Source organism: Globicephala melas, chromosome 8 (genome assembly GCF_963455315.2).
Source record: "Globicephala melas chromosome 8, mGloMel1.2, whole genome shotgun sequence".
Classification (NCBI taxonomy): Eukaryota; Metazoa; Chordata; class Mammalia; order Artiodactyla; family Delphinidae; genus Globicephala; species Globicephala melas.
In genome coordinates, this window is record NC_083321.1 from 45,958,424 (window position 1) to 45,978,520 (window position 20,097).

The following is a 20,097-nucleotide window of genomic DNA, read 5'->3' on the forward strand; positions in this document are numbered from 1 at the left end:
GTGGGATCTTAGTTCCCCAACCAGGGATTGAACCCATGCCCTCTGCAATGGGAGCGTGGAGTCTTAACCACTGGACTGCTAGGGAAGTCCCTTCTTTTTTTATTTTTAATTGAGATATAATTGACATATAGCAATGTATTGTTTTAGGTGTACAACAATGATATATGTATATATTGTGAAATGATTACATAATGTCTAGTTAATATCTATCACCATAGCTATAAGTTTTTTTTTTCTTGTGATGAGAACTTTTAAGATTTACTCTCTTAGCAGCTTTTAGATATACAATACAGTATTGTTAACTATAGTCACCATGCTGTACATTACAGCCCCAAGACTTATTTATCTTATAACTGGAAGTTTGTAGCTTTTGACCACCATCACCCATTTGCCCTCCCCACTCATTCTTTTATTTATCCATTGTAAAGAATAAACTTTGTTTTCTTCTTGAATGGAGGAGGCCAGATGGAGTGAAAAATGTATGGGGTGGGGTGGGGTGGGCTGGGTGGTCCAGCTGGTTCAAAATTGAGATATAATTCATGTAACATAAATGTGGCATTTTGAAGTGTACACTTCAGTGGTTTTTAGTGTATTCACTGTGTTGTGCAGCCATCACACTATCTAGTTCCAGAACATTTCCATCATCCCAAAAGGAAACTGCATACCTATTAGCAGTTAGTCCCCTGGCAACCACTTTTTGTTTCTGTAAATATGCCTATTCTGGGCATTTCATATACATGAAATTATACAGCATGTGGCCTTTTGTGTCTGGCTTCTTTAACTTAGCATAATGTCTTCAAGGTTCATTTGTGTTGCGGGATGTAACAGTACTTCATTTCTTTTTATGGCTGAATAATGTTCCATTGTGTAGTTACACAACATTTTGTTTATTCATGAGCTGATGCCAGCTGGTTCTTAAATAGACTTTCAATCAATTCTTCTGTTTTTAGCCCCATCATAATCCCTACTTCATAAGTACCTGATGCTACAAGTTCCTGAGCTTTTTGGAGGTTATGTTGTATCTCAGTTTTCTCAAGTCTACTGTCAGTAATGATTCATCCATCTGCTTCCCAGCTTCTAAAATTTTGTTGCTATTATCTTCACTTTCATTCTATAGGTTTATGCTTCCCCACCTCTACTACTGTTTTAGTGGGATTTTGGGAAGATACAGGCAGTAGAGGGAGAACTAACGCATGCCTAGAGCTCACAATTTGAAAGGTAGAATTTCCACGCTTGGTCAGACTGTAGGCCCAGCAGTCATTAAGCCATGGAATGATCGAGCTGGAAAAACCTTTACGGATCACCAACTAGTTCTCTGCTTCTTAATCTTTCAGTTGAGGAAAGTGAGACCCACAAAACTCAGTAAGTTGTTTAGGATCATACAATTAGTAGCCAAGGTGGGACCTTGACCCTCTCTCCTCCCTTCCAGGCTAGTTGTTTACACTTAATTTAGGCTGCTTATTTTAAAATTTGGTATTGAGGAGAGCGTGGGGACCATCGCTCATATTTGTCCTCTGCTATTTCTTACTTAGAGATTCCAGTCCAGTGGGTTTGCCTAAGCCCAGTTTTCCGGAGGGCCCAGCTTATAGAGAAAAGTGCCTGTGTATACACACGTAAAGCCTCTGGGAGCCCTCACTCTATTTAGAACAGTATGTGTATTTCCATCTCACAGGACTGGGTTCGTTAAACTGGTCTGATAGACCGTGAATTTGAGAGCTTTTTGCTTTCCCCACTAAACACAGCAAATTACATATCTTAGTTCAAGATGTTAGCTCAACAAATGTGTGCCCTGCAGGGTATTCAGCTGGGCTGAAAGGGAGGCAGTGTCTACACTTGATGTCTTGCTACCAAAGTTCTGTCTTAGCTATGGTTTGGAGCAGTCATCTCTGGATAGGTTCTCAAATCTCAGTCTCTTGTTAAAATCAGGTACATGAGAAGTTCAGCCATTTTAGGAATACTAGGTTCATGAGTTGGGCTAGGTGTGGTGCCTGGATGATATCAAGCAGGAGGCAAAGCATCAATAAAAGTAGTGGCTGTATACACAAATCTAAAGTTATCTGACAAAGAAAATATGTTGAGAAAGAAAGTGAACAAATCTTCCTCAGGGGAACACATAGGAGTAACAGATGGTTTCTATTGCTCTTTCATTGAAAAGCCTGGTAAATAGCTTTCCTGGGTTAGATAGTGCCTTAGAAGAGGCCTTGTGGCTTGTCCAGGGTGGGGGCAGCTCACTATCTACATTCTGGATATTTGTTTGTTAAGTGTCTGACTCCTGAGCACCACAGTCATCTTGGTGATGTGGGCCAAGGTATAGGCTGTTTCTTCAAGGAGCAGTTTACCTTCTTCACTTTATGCTGCAGGAGCTGTGAATTTACCTCGATTGTATGTGTACAAGAGAGGAAGAAGACAGTGATGAGGGCAGTGTAAGATGGCTTTCTTTAGCTACCAGAACTCTGCTTGCTAGTCTTACTGTGTGTTTTAAAGCTGTCTCTATTTAAAAAGTGCTGATATTAATGAAGTAGTCATCTAAAAGTAATAACAAGGTTAATTTAGTTAGAAATTTGCATTCCCTTCTCTTACTACATTGTGCCCTCTTAGTCAAAGATGACAGAAGATGATCTCTGATTTGTACAGGGGTTCAGAAATTATCTAGAAGACAAGCAGAATTGAAATGCTGGGGCAACAAATGAATTGAAGATAAAACCAGCTGGTTTTCAATGTGAACTGAAAACCCAAGTATGAGTTGGTAGTGATACTATTCTGATGTGCAGTCAGTTTCGGAAACGTTTGTAACAGGAGAAATACAGTGATGTCTTTTAATGCAGGAAGGAAATTGATTATAGCATGAGTAGCACTGAATTGATGGCCAGTGACACTAACAGGATCAATTGTAGGACATCCCAGGATGCCAGTATGCAAAGGATAGCATAATAACCTGGTTATATCCATTCCCAGAGGAAAAAATTTCATCATTCTTGCTGTAGATAATGTGAACTAGACCTTGTAGGATTGCTGTTGATGTGGTGAGGTGAGGCAGTTTATGTGACACTTCTGTCTTGGGCCTGGAGAGAGGGATAGTTAAGCTGCCTTCAAAGAGCTCTGTCCAAGGTATAGCTTTGAATGCTTCAATTGTGTTGCCTGCAGCCTCTGCTTTAAAACTTTGGCAGGTTGTTAAAAACATTAAAACACTTTTTAAAAATTAAAAATATACTTTTTAAATACATTAAACTTTTTATTTGACATAATTGTAGATTCATAAGCTGTTGTAAGAAATAATACAGGGAGATTACCCTGTACTCTTTACCCAATGGTAACATCTTAAAAAACTATAGTATACTGTCACAACCAGGATACTGACATTGATATAGTCAAGATACAGAATAGTTCCATCACCACAAGAATTCTTAGGGCTGCCTTTTTATAGCCACCCTCCCCCCGTCCCTGACCTTTGGCAACCACTAACCTGTTCGTTTCTATAATTTTGTCATTTCAAGAATGTTATATAAATGGAATCATACAGCATGTAACCTATTGGGATGGGCTCTTCTTACTCTTGTAGTGCAGGTCTGCAGCAATGAATTCTCTTAGTTTTGCTTTACTTGCAGTTGTTTTAATTTTGCCTTCATTTTTGAAGGATTTTTGTTTGTTTATAGAATTCTAGGTTGACAAGGCCTTTTTTTTTCTTTTTTTTTTAGTGCTTGTAAGGTGTTGTTCCGTGTCTTCTAATCTCCATTGTTTCTGTTAAAAAGGCAGTAGTAATTTCAATAATTTTTTCTTCTTTAATGTATTTTTTTTCCCTCTGGCTCCATTCAAGATTTTCTCCTTAAAATTTTTTCTCTCTTTTTTTTCAAACATTTGACTGCATATGATTTTCTTGGTATTTATCCTGCTTGGGATTCAGCTGAGCTTCTTGACTGTAAATTTATATCTTTTACCAAATTGGGAAAATTTTGATCATTATTTCTTCAAATATTCTTTTTTGCCTCATTTGCTCTCCTTTCCTTTGGGGCTCCAATTATATGTATGTTAGACTTGCTGCCCCACATAACTTTGGGTCCCCCCCACCCCCAACCCCCTTTCTCTCACTAATCTTTTTTCTCTCTGTTCTTCAGATTGGTTATTTTTTGGTTGACCTGTTTTTAAGTTCATTAACTCTTCTGCATCTCCAATCTGCTGTTAAGCCCATCCACTTAATTATAGTGTCTATTTCGTTGTTCTGTCTTTTCATTCATTATGAACATTGCTGTTTTAAATCCTTGTCTGCTAATCCCAATATTTGGATCAATGCAAAGTCGTTTACTTTTGATTGACTCTTCTCTTGAGAATGGGTCATGTTTTTCTGTTTTTTTATATGCTGAACAATTTTAGATTGTGTCCTTGACATTATGTACGATATGTTGTAGAGACTCTGGATTCTGTCACCTTCCTCCAAAAACATTGAATTTTGTTTGTTCTGTTTCCCAGCAGTGAGCGGCCGCTTAAATCTCAGTTCAGTTCTGTTAGCCCTAACCTAGCTGCTTGGGATCTGTTCCATGCACGCATGGTTCAGGGATCAGCCAGAGATTTGAGCAGCGTTTATACACAGAGTTAGGGGCACCCCCTCTCTGGCTCTCTCTGGAATTTCCTTCCCTTGCTTCCCAGCTGTTGTGGTTGCCTTTAAATTCTGTCCTCCGGTTCCTTAAGCTAGTATAACTATGGATTTTTATCCGAATTTTAGCCACCTCTCATGGCATAGACTGGGACCTGCCTAGCCAAAAGCCATGAAAAGGGGACATTTATCCAGTGTTGTTACCTTTTTCTAAGAGTTGACCCTCCATCTGCGTTCATAATCTGCCTGCTTTTCATTTCTAGTACCTTCAGGTAGTTGTTTTTTATATTTTGTCCGGAGTTCATAGTTATCTGCCAGAGAGTTGGTCTCGCTGGAAGCAGAACTTCCATCAAACTAGATATAAATTATTCTGTTGACAAAGTCAGTTTTTGTTGTTTTTTGTGTGTTTTGTTTCAGTTTCACAGATATTTATATTATCCTCCCTATCTCCTCCAAGGGACCAGATATAAAAATGTCCTTAGCTCTTTTTTTCTTTAATATTTATTTAATTTATTTATTTGGTTGTGCAGGCCCTTAGTTGCAGCATGTGTGCTCCTTAGTTGTGGCTGGCGGGCTCCTTAGTTGCGGCATGCGAGCTCTTAGTTGCGGCATGCACGTGGGATCTAGTTCCCTGACCAGGGATCGAACCCAGGCCCCCTGCATTGGGAGCATGGAATCTTAACCACTGCGCCACCAGGGAAGTCCGTTTTTTTTTTTTTTTAACTTCAAATTTTATGTAAAACTCCTTTAGTGTATCCAAACTCTGATTACTGATAGGTTTAGAAATTGAAATATTCATTTTATTGGTATATCTAACCCAAGATGTAGATATAACAGATGTGTCCCATAAACAGTTTCCCAGGAAATGATGGTTACTTTTATTGTGCTTGAATCTAAGCTAGCACTGTGATCTGGAGAAGCTTTGTGTGGTTCAACATAAACCAGGTTGAGATTTAACCATATTGGGTCTTTCTCAGGTAGCTGTTTGGGTACCTACCTTTTCATATCTGCTCTACCATTTAAAAACACAGATGTAATAAATTTAATATAAATGTACAACTTGGAGATCTTGTTGAACATTTTCTGATGACCTTACAGAGGACTTCAGACAGAAGTTTTGAGGATATTTTTTTTCTTTTTTAACTTGTTGACATGTATGTATGAAACAATCAACATAGGTGTCTCATGATAAGAAAGGAGAAAATAATGGTTTTAATTTGGGTCATCATCAACCTAGAAAGCAGTTATTTAGTAGTATGTGTATTTTATTTTAGATTGTATGAAAACCTGCCCATTTAGGTTAACCTTTAAGTGGTCAAAATATTTCTGCGCAAATTAGGATAAACATTTGGAGCTGTGGTTTTTAACTTTTTCGAGTCATGAGATCCTTTGATAGAAATTGTGTTCTCTCCCCAGAAAAATGCAAATGTCTTCATACAAAAATTTGTAAATTATTTCAGAGAGTTTAGGGGTTCCTTTGAAGCTTCTCAGCATAAGCATCCCTCATTCAGGGTTATTCAAATCAAGCTAGTACCAACAGGCTAATAGCAATACAAATATCAGTTTGTTTCTGGCCTGGCCAGAGCAGAACAAGTAAACAAAGAACCTATTAGAAGTCCTTATAAGGCATGCAGGCTTTAAAAAAAATCTGTCGTGATTTTATCTGAACTGTACTTTCCAGGGAGCAAATTCACAAAGACAGACTGATACCTAGTTGACTAATTTTTAAGTTGCCGTTAGAAATGGGCCTTAGTTTTGATATTCAAACCTGCTGACATTTGTGTTGGGCAAATAATTAGTTGTTGTTTCTAGGACAATAGGACAGTAGTTGTTGTGATGTCATATTCCTGATATTGTCTGAATTTCCAAAGGTCTAAATAATTGAGGATTTATGGGACCTGTGACACATGTGTAGGTTTCAGGAGGTGGGGCTATGTAGATGTTCCTGAGGCAATAATTCTCCATTGCTTATTCTCAAAAAACTCAGCCCTCAGTAAATGATGAGAGATTGAATTGTTTTTTTTTTTTTTTAGATTGAATTGTTTTAACAAAAAGATTTTAGGTTTGTGATCTCCTTCCTCTATTACTTTCTGACACTTCCTCTATTACTTTCTGACGTGATTATAATGAACAACGATTATTCTCAGGGCCTTCATACCTCTTCTTTATACATCTTCTTTCCCCTTGCAGTGAAAAGACTATGTTCCTGCTACTGGTCCAGTCTAATACACAGAAGGACTTTTGTCTGAGATTGGCACTCTCTTCTGTGCCTTTACTCAGAACCTGACTCTTTAACAAGACTTCTTTACTCAGCTTGTTTAAAGAAGGAGCAGGAGGTGGAGAGGTAGTGGTGGGGACAGAGGATCTGAAGGCCAGTTCTCCCTGTGATTCATAGCTTCCCCCACCTCTTTGTCTACACTCCAGGTCAGCTCATCATGTTCACTTCTGGCTCCATTCTACATCTCACTGGTTGTTTAAAATTCTCCCCCTAAATAGTCCCCTGTTCCATCCTTTGAATGCTCTTCATGTCTTAGGGGGCACCTTGTAGCCATCTTAGGAAAACATCTTTCTCTAAAGGCTTCCATATAGGACATTGCTAACTGCCGTGATTCCTGTATATGTTCAAATATTTCGTGGTTTTTACTGAGGGGATTTTCTAGCCTACTAAGGAAGAAATGAGCAAACTGACAATTAAAAATAAAGAAGCTTAGGAGGAAGAAATAGTTATCTTCTCTCAGAACTGAATGCAGTTTAAAAATACATTCTGAGAATGTCAGACTGTAGACAAGATCTTATGTCAGCTGCTTGTTGTTTAATTACTTTCTACAGTGAGTGCAGGCTTGCCATGGGTGGGCTCTTTGCACTCTTTGCAGGTGTTAGTGAAAACTCTGAGACTAGCTCAACGTAGCTGTAGGGCTTTGTTGCTACTGGTATTACCAGCTGCCGGCTGATTTTGCAAGTTTTATTTAGTGAAGATTATGAAATGTATTTTGAGAGATGAAATTTGCTAGAAAAGAGTTTCAGAAAAATCAATTTGGAAGAAGGGATTAGAAATTAGAGGAATTGAGTTGTGGAACTTGCTTTACTAACAGAAAGAAGGTTGGGTCAGAAGTTGAAAATTATGAATAAGTGGGCTTCTGATGATGATGGTGGACAAAACCTGAGATAAAATGGAAGTGAAGGTTTTAATTGTTAAAAGCAATAACTCTCTGACTGGAATCATTATTAGTTTCTGGAACAGGTGCCTTAGAAGTAATATAATATAAACTCTGTTTTAAACTTTCAAGGTGCCTCTGGGATGATTTAGAGTGAAGGACTATCTGACTTTAGGTTCATCCCAGTCTTGTGTTGGTGAGGAGTGCATCTTCCTTAATAATCACTAGCCCCTTTGGGTTCTAAGCCAACTTATAAAAACTTTAGTTGGAACAGAATGTATTCTATCAACTAGAGCCTGTGAACAGGATCCTGTGCAAGTGTGCTCTGAATGGATAGACCACATAAGCTTGAGCCTCCCAGATAATAACCTTCCTGGGAAATTGTTATTTGTGTATGTTATTTTTCCTATACGTTTAATGGAAAGGTCTTTGAGGATGGGTGTTTCATCTGGTTCATCTCTATCCTCCACAGTACCTAAGGCCCTTGTATAACATGATTACTCAGTAAATAGATATAGAATTCAATTGAATTGTCCTTGATCATGCTTCCCACATATTTTTCCATGATGCCTACTAAATTTATTTGTTCAAAATATTTAGGTGCATTTAATTTGTTCCCTTCTCCCTAATCCCTTGGGAAAAGCAATATTTGGGTGGTATACTTTTAGAAAAAGCACTAGTGGCTTTATAGTAATTTAATACCTGTTGAGCTCTTCATCCCATTATACTATTTTGTAGTGTTTTTCAAACTGTGAATCGTGACCATTAGTAGGTCTGCAGTTAGCCTTTTTGGTTTTAATGATATAGAGTAGAAATTATGAGAACACATTCCATATAGTAAGGGTATTTTTTTGGTGAAATTTTTGTTTTAAGTAAATTTATATATATTAATATATATCATGTGTGTGTTTATTGCTTCATGATATAAACTTTGTTTCATACTGGGGTCATGGTCAAAAAAATTTGAATAACATTGCTTTATTGTAATACTATGTTATTTCATTTATCATATAGCATTATGCCAGTACATACAGGCTTCTAAAGCCAGGGATGGTGCCAGCTCTTTCATTTCAAGTACAACTGAAGGTAAAAACAAAACAAAATTGAGAACACCCAAAGCATTCTGGTGGCTCTTATATAAGTCTCTCCAGTGGCATTTTGTACCCTTTGACCTAACTTTCTTATGCCTTTTTCGACCAATAGATTTTTTCATATTTGTATCCCTCTAGGTGGTGGGTTCTTTGATTCTTCCTCTTTTCTCTTCAGTGTTCTTATTTCAGTATGCTCTAATGTTTTCAGGAGGGGGAAGGGGGAAACAAAGGAGAATTTCAGAAATTTCAAATGATTCTCAATTGACAAAATAGCTCATTGGATTTATCCTGAAATCTGCTTTCTTAATGTTCTTGAATTTTTTAATCCCCTTTGTATTTTTTCAGAGATCATAGAAATGCATACTTTATTTTGAATTTAAAATAATTTATGCTTTTATGATGTTATTAGTTGACTTTAAGCAAAGGAAATGTAGCTTTTAGGGAAAAAAAAATGATGGATATAATCCTTCATCTTTCCTTGTGCTTTCTCCCCTCTCCTCCCAAGAAGATTGTAGTAATGATTTCATTTTAAAGAAAAGCCAGGGTAGCTAACAGTGTCCAGTATTAACCGTGCTAAACTTTTCCAGCTTCTTACTGATCTAATAACTATAATACCTTTCCTGTTCTTAGATGGTTGGCATACTAACCCTTTTGCCTTCATTTCTGTACCTTGCTGGACTACCAAGCTCAGATACTCATAACCTGTGGTTTCAGGGGACTTTGTGGAGATGACTTGCTTCATTCTTTTTCTTGCAGGAGAAAATTTTGAGCAGACACCATTGAGACGAACATTCAAGTCTAAGGTCCTTGCACGATATCCTGAGAATGTGGACTGGAATCCCTTTGACCAAGATGCAGTGGGAATGGTTAGTATTTGTTAGCTATAAGTGTCAGATAATTTACAGAGTAATTCACAGTAGGATTGTGAGTTCAGACTATGGTAGCAGTGGTTCCACCAAGTATCAGTAACTTCTTACATGCATATTGTTTGTGATTCTGCATTTTGATCACTATATCAAATATTTGGAATATATCAGATATACCAAAAGTCACAAGGTGCTTCTGTTGAGTCAGACAAATACATAGTATTGGGTCAGTGAACTTTTTTTGTGAGATTGAGCTATTGGTTGCATATAGCATTGATTTTACACAATAAGTGAGGTTTAAAGCAGTTTTCATCTGTATTGTATATATCTGAGTAATATGATAGAAATGGGTGTTTTTGTTTTATTATAATTTTAGATAGGGCAGCATTTTAAATTTGTAGACGAATACTACCATGAATAAGCTAACGTTTGTTGAGTATTCACTTTGTGCTAGGCACTGTGATAAGTATTATACATGAATTAACTCATTTAATCCTCACAATACCCCTTATGTAGATAATATTAAGTAAACACACACAGACACAGACACATATTTTATGGGTGAGGAAACTAAGATCCAGAGAGGTTAAGTAATGTGTTCAAGGTCATAATGGCTAAGGAGCAGTTGAGCAAGCTTAAATACCATAGTCTGTTTCCAGAACTCTGCTCTTAACCATATCTTTGTACTGCCTCTGTTACTTTTTAATAGCTTTTTGAGGATGATCTTGTTTGATGCATGCAATAACCCTGTGAGGTATGCAGAGTAAACTGTATTATCTTCATTGCAGAGTAAACTGTATTATCTTCATTTCACAGGGGAGGAAACTGAATCATAGAGAGCCTCAAGTTTTTTGACTCCTAGTCCAGTGCTTATTTCCTTTTAACATACTATATTCTAGAAACACTTAGTCTTTGAGAAGTCAAGTTCAAGGGTAATGGATATACCATAATATAGCTCCTTGTACTTGTTAACCCAGGCTCCTCTTAGTTCCTTAGCCAGGTTTGTGGAAAAGTGGAAAATGGAAACTGATTGATTCAGGTCAGTTAGATTAGCTACCCAAGTTTCTTTATATAACCCATCTGAGTTAAAGTGAAAAAAGTGCATCTTTATCCTAATTATGTCATCTCCTTGCATTACATGAAATGAACACCCTTTTTTTTTTTCTATGAAAAGAGAAGATTTTATTGATGACAGAATCTTGTGAGCTGATAGAATCTAAAACTTTGTTTATTTTTAGGTATGAAGTTGCATCTGTCTGGTTTTTAGATATATTTCTAGCATCATCTCCTAATACATGCTGTCATGCTTAACTACCTACCTAAATTCTCCAAGTTTTCTTTTACCTCCTTTGTGCATTTTCTTCATGCCCCCGAAATACCCTTCTTTCTCTTATCTACCTGATGAATCCTAGCATAAGCTCATCTCTGAAGCCTTTTCTGATGAAGGCTGAGACTGAGTTGTTTGTTCTTTGTTCCTCTAGCACTTTGTGTATACTTCTGTATAGCCTTGATAAATGCATTATAATTTTAGTTACTTGTGTGTCTTAGAATGGGAGGTCTTTAGGGCAGATATTTTGCTGTGTTGGTCTTATATCCCAGGCACCCAGCACAGTAGGTGCTCTTTAAGTAAATAAGTAGTGATGGTGTTCTGAGAAGAGGATAAGCAGTGAGTGTTCTCACCAGTTGTTTCCTTGTGTCTTTTGCAGCTATGCATGCCCAAAGGGCTGGCATTCAAGACCCAGGCTGATCCCAGGGAGCCTCAGTTCCATGCCTTTATTATCACAAGGGAGGATGGCTCTCGGACATTTGGGTTTTCCCTCACATTTTATGAGGAGGTGACTAGCAAGCAGATCTGCAGTGCAATGCAGACCCTCTACCACATGCATAATGCTGAGTATGATGTCCTCCATGCTCCCCTTGCTTATGGCCGAGACCACAGTGACATGGAGGATGGTGAAGGCACTCCTGGGACCAAGCTGCAGCGCTTCAACTCCTACGACATTAGCCGGGATACGCTCTACGTCTCTAAGTGCATTTGCCTCATCACGCCCATGTCCTTCATGAAAGCATGTCGGAGTGTGCTGGAACAACTTCACCAGGCAGTCACTTCACCTCAGCCCCCTCCACTGCCCCTAGAGAGCTACATATACAATGTACTCTACGAGGTGCCACTCCCACCTCCTGGCCGGTCCTTGAAGTTTTCTGGGGTCTATGGGCCAATTGTCTGCCAGAGACCAAGTACCAATGAGCTTCCCTTATTCGACTTTCCTGTCAAAGAGGTCTTTGAACTGCTTGGGGTGGAGAATGTGTTTCAACTTTTTACTTGTGCCCTTCTGGAGTTTCAAATCCTGCTCTACTCACAGCGTAAGTCAGTGCTTGCTAGAGCTCTCTCCCTTCATAGGGCCTCTCTTCTTTCCATATCAGATACAGTAGGGCTGACTGTAAAGGACAAGGGCTGTTACAGTTTGAGCAAAACTCAGATCTTTTGCAGGTAGGTGCTGGATGGCAAATTAATGGAACATGAGAGGTCTACCATTTCTAATTGGCTATCATCGTGGCCTTTTGCTGGGCACTCCAGTCTGGGAGGGGAACCCTGCCTCCTGACGTCTGATAGATGCTGAAAAGAGGAGGCAGGAGTTGATGGTCATGGGAAATTGACTTTCCATCAGTTTTGTTCTATCACTCTGCAGAGTTATTTCTGCCCCTTCCTCAGCCTGACAATAACGATGATCCTTCGTATATTTGAGAAAATATATTTGAGAAAATGAGGATGTGTTGCTTTTTTCTGTTGTTTGTTTGTTATAACTGAATTGTTTTTATAAATGAGAGGTTAAGTGATGGTGAGCAGGAGATTTGGACAAAACAGTAAAATAGAGCAGAAGGAAACAAATGTTTATTAAAGGAGCCAGATAAGTAACATAAAATTCATTCATTTAGTACATGTTTATTCAGAATCTGCTGTGTGCCAGGAGTTATTCTAGGGGCTAGAGATTCAGGGTGGACAAAATAGATAAAAATCCCTGCTATAATAGAACTTATATTTCAGTGAGGAAAGAGAGGTGATTTTTTTTTTTTTTTTGGCCTCATGGCTTGCGGGATCTTAGTTCCCCGAGCAAGGATTGAACCTGGGCCCTGGCAGTGAAAGCGCCGAGTCTTAACCACTGGACTGCCAGGGAATTTCCCCCCCCAACCTTTTTTTTTTTGAGAGGTGATTAAATAAATAAATAAAATATGTAGTATGTAAGGTGGTAATAAGGTCTGTGGAGAAAAATAAAACAGGAAGGAAGATAGTATTGGGGGAAGGGAAATTCCAATATTTAATAGAGTGATTATGTTAGGCCTCTGTGAGCAACTCATGTTAATGTCTAGGAAAAGTATTCCAGGCAAAGGGCACAGGAAGTAGAAAGGTTCTGAGACAAAAATGTGATTGGTATGTTCAAGAACATTGAGGAAGCCTGGTAGATATCATGGTGTGAGAGAGCAGGAGTGTAGTAGCAGATAGTGTTAGAGACTTAACAGGAGGCCAAATTGTACAGAGTCCTGTAGGCCATTGTAAGGACTTTGTTGCTCTGAGATGCTTAGTCATTGGAGGTTTTAAGAGTTTTGACTTTTTGTTTTGAAATAATTCCCAGCTTATAGAAGAGTTGTAAGAAATGTTCAAAGAACTCTTGTACACTCTCCCACAATACACCAGGTATTAACATTTAGCCACATTTGTTTTATCATTCCCACTGTATCTCTGTGTGTGTGTGAACATAACTGAACCATTGAGAGTCATTGTAGACTCCATGTTCCTTGACTCCTCAATACTTCAGCTTTTATTTCATAAGAACAAGAACATATTTTTTATATAACCATAGTATGATTAATAAATTTAGGAAATCTAACATTGATAAAATAACAATACTGTATTCAGGTTTTACCATTGTCCAATAATGTCTGTTATGATAAATTTTTAAAAATTGAGGTATGGTTGATACACAATATTATATGTTTCAGGTGTGCAACATAGTGATTCACAATTTTTAAAGGTTATATTCCATTTATAGTTATTATAAAATATTGGCTGCCCTGTGTTGTATAGTAAATCCTCGTAGCTTATTTATTTATTTTAAATTTATTTATTTTTGGCTGTGTCGGGTCTTCATTGTTGCGCGCGGGCTTTCTCTGGTTGCGGCGAGCAGGGGCTACTCTTCGTTGTGGTGCGCGGACCTCTCACTGTGGTGGCTTCTCTCGCTGCGGAGCACAGGCTCCCGGCACACGGGCTTCAGCAACCATGGCCTGCGGGCTCCAGAGCGCAGGCCTAGCAGTTGTGGCGCACGGGCCCAGCCGCTCCGCGGCATGTGGGATCCTACTGGACCAGGGCCCGAACCCATGTCCCCTGCACTGGCAGGCAGATTCCCAACCACTGTGCCACCAGGGAAGTCCCCCTTGTAGCGTATTTTATACATAATAGTTTTTGCCTCTTAATTCTCTACCCCCCTATATTGCCTCTCCCCCTCTTCCTTCTCCCCTCTGGTAACCACTTGTTTCTTCTCTATATCTGTGAGTCTCTTCCTTTTTTTTAATAATCTCTAGTTTGTTTTATTTTTTAGATTTCACATAAAAGTGAATGATAATTTTTTAAAAAAATTCCTGGTCCAGGATTTAGTCCAGTAACATGCATTGCTTTTAGTAGTAAATTCCTCATGTCTTTAATGACTGACATTTTTGAAGAGTACAGGCAAGGTATTTTGTAGAATGTCCCTCAATTTCAGTTTGTCTGATGTTTCCTCATGACTAGATTCAGGTTATAAATTTTTGGCTGCAATATCACAGAAGTGATGTTGTGGTTCTCTCAGTGCATTGTATCTAGAGGCACATAATGTCTGTTTATCATCATAGGAGGCACATGGTGTTCATTTGTCCCATTTTTGGTAATGTTAATTTGATCACTTGGTTAAGACGATGTCTGCTGAGCTTCTTAACTGGAAAGTTATCATTTTTCCCTTTGTAATTAAGAAGTAATTTGTGGGAGAAACCCTGTAAATATACTGTTTCTCTTCAAAATTTTGCCTAATAGCTTTAACATCCATTGATGATTCTAGTCTGAACCAGTTACCAGGATGGTTGCATTTTACTGTGAGGAAGAACATTTCATTCTCCCTTGTTTGTTTATTATCATATGGACTCACAGATTTTTATTTTATTCAGTAGGTTATATAGGCCATTACTATGATTAATTATTTTGATGGTCAGATGTCCCAGATTTGGTCCATGGGCAGAGTCTGGATAATGTTAGTTAGGAGGCCATTTTAACAATCTAAGTGAGAGATTATGTTGTCTCTGACTAGGGAGGTAACAGCGAAGTGGTATGATATGGTTGGATTCTGAAGGTGAAGTAATGGAGACTATGTTGAATTGAAGAGCATGTACCCCATCTAAAGTGGACAGCCACTAGTTAGCTCCAATTAATTCCTTGTGGAAATGCTGGCCTAATGTTACTAGGTCTTCCAATTTTTCATGAGGACCCAGATTTTTTACATGAAATTTTTGATGTTTAAACGTTGGTAACAACGTTCTTGTTGAACACTGCAGACTGAACAAAAGCGTCTGTTGACTAAAATGTGATTCCTGAGGTTTTACTTTGCAACTTGTTTAAAATAATGATGTTTCAGATTTCTGTCTCTGAGTGAAGTATAGAGTTGTACAATTCTTGTTGCTTTTTTAGTTACTGTTTCTTGACTGGAGCTGGGCAAAACAGTTGACCCTTGAACAACATGGGTTTGAACTGCACGGATCTACTTATATGTGGATCTTTTTCAGTAAATATGTACTATAGGACTACATGATCCATGGTTAGTTGAATCCTTGGATGTGGAACCGTGGATACAGAGGGCCACCTGTAAAGTTATATGCGGGTTTTCAACTGTGTGGGTGGTAGGCACCCCTAACCCCCCTGTTGTTCAAAGGTCAAATGTACTTTGAAACAGAGACTTGGTTGAGTAGTGAAGACTGTCTGGTTTAGACCAGAACAGAGGAGAAACCAAACCAGATAGGGTATTAAAATGTGCAGTGACATTTTAATACCTATGATGCAGTTGGGGATGTTTAAAGGTGAGAAAAGGAGGATTAAAACCAGAAATATGGTAGGTAACATTTTTTCCTTCAGTGCTCCTTCTTATATTTCCCAGAATATGGGTTATTGTATACATAATGATTTTAAGAGATTTGAAGGCAGTTGAGAAGGTGTGTGTGTAGAATCAAATTGAACTCAGGACCTAAAAGTCATGCTTAGCACAGTTAAAAAAAACTTTTTCCGAAAACTTCCTGGGCATTGCTGAGCATGGCTGAGGCTAAAATGCAGTGGATTGCCTTTTACTGGATGTAGATTGTGTTCTCTATTGTTAATAGAGTACTTGAAACAGTTCAGGTTGGTTTTCTTGAAGTAATTTTTATTTATGATTCAGAGGACTCATGTGGATGGAAATCTCTCTGGCCCTCGAAAAACATGCCATCAGCACTCAGAGTTGGTGTTGCCCACTACATGTCCTGCCTTCTGAATAGAAAAGATGTGTTATTTAGGGAAAATCTTTTTTTTAAGATATGTGTAGATCATTTTATTTACTACTGGATAATATTTGTTCTTTGGTCCCTATAGAGAGAGTTTTTCTTTAATAGCATATATTTTAGTGGTTGTTTTAAAATTATACAGAGAGCAGAAGTTCTTTATCTGAAGTGATTTAGTAGCGTAGTGAATTCGATAATTGAAAAAGTCACGTAAGTTTGGGAATCCTAAAAGGATATATACATCCCTTAAACATTTTAATTTAAACCATATGACTGTATAATCACCAATCTTTTGATGAAGTGTCTGTGCATTTTCTTTGATTATGGATCCACTAATCAGGGGTCTGCATTGTTTCTCTTGCATAAATCTCACCCATAATTCATTCACTGAGTTTTCCAGTTTTTAAAGTGGAGTGAGAACTTTTAAAGGACCTTGCAAAAGAACCATAGTAGATGCTAGTTTTCCCAAGATTTTTGCACTTAAGTGATATGCCTAATTCAATTGCTGTATTTTTAGTGACTTTGCTTTGCTGAGTCTTTTTAAAGCATTTAATTTTGTTTTCAGAGAAACAGTTCTTTTTTTTTGTCCTCATATCTTACCATTTATTTACATAATATTTGTTTAAATTATACAACCCAGTAATAAGTTCAACTAGTGCAGACAAGCTTGGAAACAAATGCATAATTAGTATTTTTTAATTAATTTTTAATTGAAGTATAGTTGATGTACAATAGTATATAAGTTACAGGTGTACAATATAGTGACTCACAATTTTTAAAGGTTATACCCCATTTATACATATTATAAAATATTGGCTATATTCCCCATGTTGTACAATGTATCCTTGTAGCTTATTTTATACATAACCTTGCATTAGTTTTTGTTTTTGTTTTTTTTGCAAAAGTAATACAAACTCAAGGCATGCAATCAAAACAATTTTAAAGGGAATAAAATGAAATCTCCTTCCTCTCTCCTTCCTGTGGTAGCCGGAGATCAAGTTTCTTGTGCATCCCTAATGAAATAATAGTTTTTTAAAACAAATAAATAATGTGTGGACAAACAGTGCAGAGAGAATTGAATGTTTCCCTTATGTTTTTTTTTTTGGCTGTGCGGGCTTTCTCTAGTTGTGGTGAGCAGAGGCTACTCTTCGTTGCGATGTGTGGGCTTCTCATTGCGGTGGCTTCTCTTGTTGCGGAGCACGGGCTCTAGGCATGCGGGCTTCAGTAGTTGTGGCGCACGGGCTTAGTTGCTCCGCGGCATGTGGGGTCTTCCCGGACCAGGGATCGAACCCATGTCCCCTGCATTGGCAGGCGGATTCTTAACCACTGCACTACCAGGGAAGTCCCTGTTTCCCTTTCTTTTTGATCTAAAATCCTACCCTTGTGAAATAATCTCTTGATTTTTTTTCATGCCCTCCTCCTAAATACTTTTATATAATGCACTATTTTTAATGTTGTGGTGCACATGTATTAATTATAATATTCTTTAAATTATATACATTTTGATATACATATGGTATATTAAAGTAAAACTTGGGAAAAAAAGCATTTCAGTCATATGGTAGAAATTTAAAATATTACAAAAGGGTGTATGTACAGTGACGTGTTAAGACTTATCACTGTTTCCTGTTTCCTTGCATATACAGCATGTATACCTTTTAAAAACAACACAGATGGGAGCATACTAATCATTGTTTTATACCTTCTTTCATTTAACAGTTTATCTTGGAGATATCAGGACATAGATTGGGTTGTTTCCTAAGAACAGAGATTGCATGAGAAACATCCTTGTTCATACAATTTTCACAGAAGTGTGAGTATGCAAGGACAGTTTCTAATTCAATTTCTGATTTGCAGGAACTTCCCTGTAGTTTGTTTTAGGAGTGAACTTATCTGTAAAGTGATCCCAAGCCTAATGTCTTTCTCTGCACAGAGAGAAGTCATAAGAATGTGCTGATTATTCTCTCTTCACCACTCAGAAGTGGTTGTAATCCCAGTATGCTTTGCGTTATCTCCTTTTGTTAAAAGTAATTGCTCATTACAGCATTATGGGAGCTGTGAGAAAACCCAGAGAGTTGCCTCGAGCTGAAGTGTTTCCAGTTGATTTTGATTGGCTAAAACTCTTTGGATGCAGATGACCTTCATCTGTTTCCTATTTATTAGTTTCACCTTCTTGGAATGATGAGCACAGAGACAGGCAATGGCCAAGGAGGTACTGATTTTATCGTTTGTACTGGTGTATAGAAATGGATTTTGTGCTGTTGCTTACAGCTCTGGGAGGTCAGCATCCTAGTGTGGGTACCACGGGTTGATGGATCCCGGAGGCATGGTTTATTAGGCCATCCTTCAAGATGAGTTGTTGCTTTTTTAAAATACAAAAATGTAGGGAAAACGAAACCCACAACTCAGACCAGAGAGGCCATAAAATTCCAAGTTTCTAGTATCTGTAAAACCAAACCATATAAATGGAAAGCAGTTTAGCCTTGAAAGAGGAGATGATTTCTCATCCCCTAAAGTGTTTTGTTTCTAAGAATAGCACACTTTCAAGTGCATCACAGGGAATTCTTCAGGGATTTCAATCTGAGGCGAATAAGGTTACCCACTCTAGCAGAAATAAGTGGGCTGAGTTTCAGATACTGGATTAGACTCATCCTGAAGAGTAGGGAAAAACCAGAACTAGATGTCTGTGCTATTGAAAAGGCTGCTTTTATGGAGCAGAGGAAGCCCCTTCCTTCAGACTTCAGCATGCCCTGTTTCATGATTAGAGAGTAGATAGATGTTCCCTGACACTGTAACTAGGTACACTATAAGGAGCAAGCAGTCCAGTGTCCAGGAAGCCTCATGAGGAAGGCATTTCAGGGACTCCTTTACTCAGTGTCTGTTGGACCCCTATGAGATGTTCTTGTCTCTGAGCAGACCTGTCAGGAATGCCAGCCACGTAAAGGAGTAGCACCTGCTTTATTGACTTTCGGTAAAAGCAGCAGCTTTTTGGTTTTCACATGATTGGAAAGGCCTTGCTCCTTCCTGCCTTTTTTAAAAAAACCCAGAAATGGTGTGTGTACACTGAAACGGGGGAGAAATTATTCAGTGTAATATTTATTCAAAATGTGTGTTTAAGTGCCAGTGTTGGGACACAGTAAGACTGGACCTTCAGCTTTAAATATCTCTTGGAGGTTTTCTCCCACACCTTTACATTCTTTTGATCATCTTAAGTTTGAATTTTAAAGTATATTCTTATCATGTCTGAGATTCTCAAGATTATTGCTTAGTAGATTATTTACAGGCATTCATATCTAGAAAAGAGAGGTGAAAGATACAAAAACTGAGGCCTCGCCTAGAGAATCATTAGAATTCTTCTTAATAATAATTGTTAGAATAATCATAGAGCAGGAAGATTTCAACAGAAAGATAACAAGCCAAGTTGTACAGGTGCCCCATGGAACTGAGATATCTCAGAAGAGGCTGAAGATAGAACTTGCAGTGGCCTAAATTTTGTTCCTCAGTTGTTGCTTACTCTCACGTTGGAGTAAATACTTTTTCTGAAAGGCTATATAGATTATCTATTTAATCCTTGAAAGAGTTTTTTATTTTTTTTTGTAATTTGTGAAATATTTTTGTTGTTGCTTCAATTGGGAGAGGGTCCTCACCAAATAGTCTTTAATATGGGAATGGCAGTGCTTTGTGGGGCACAGTGAAAGATGAGATCGACTTTCTTCTTGAACTCTTATCAGTCTGTTCCTGATTTTAGTGAATATGAAAAGCTTGCGCTCTTTTGTCCTTCTGCTAAATCAGCTGTATTTTTTTAAAAATCATTATTGATGACCAAATCTCTGAGCTCAGTTTTACCC

The 20,097-nt window shown here is 38.0% G+C and overlaps 1 protein-coding gene across 4 annotated transcripts in view; it reads left to right on the plus strand.

Annotated features, from left to right (window-relative positions):
* DENND5A (DENN domain containing 5A) overlaps positions 1-20,097 on the plus strand; it is a 106,630-nt gene that overhangs the window by 31,092 nt on the left and 55,441 nt on the right. For 2 of the 4 annotated variants that reach the window (XM_070046146.1, XM_030831337.3), the window contains exons 2-4: positions 8,758-8,829; positions 9,591-9,700; positions 11,407-12,064. In XM_070046146.1, coding sequence (XP_069902247.1) covers positions 8,758-8,829; positions 9,591-9,700; positions 11,407-12,064 — 840 coding nt within the window. The remainder of the gene's footprint in view (positions 1-8,757; positions 8,830-9,590; positions 9,701-11,406; positions 12,065-20,097) is intronic. The other 2 variants (XM_060303528.2, XM_060303527.2) reach the window with 1 other exon arrangement.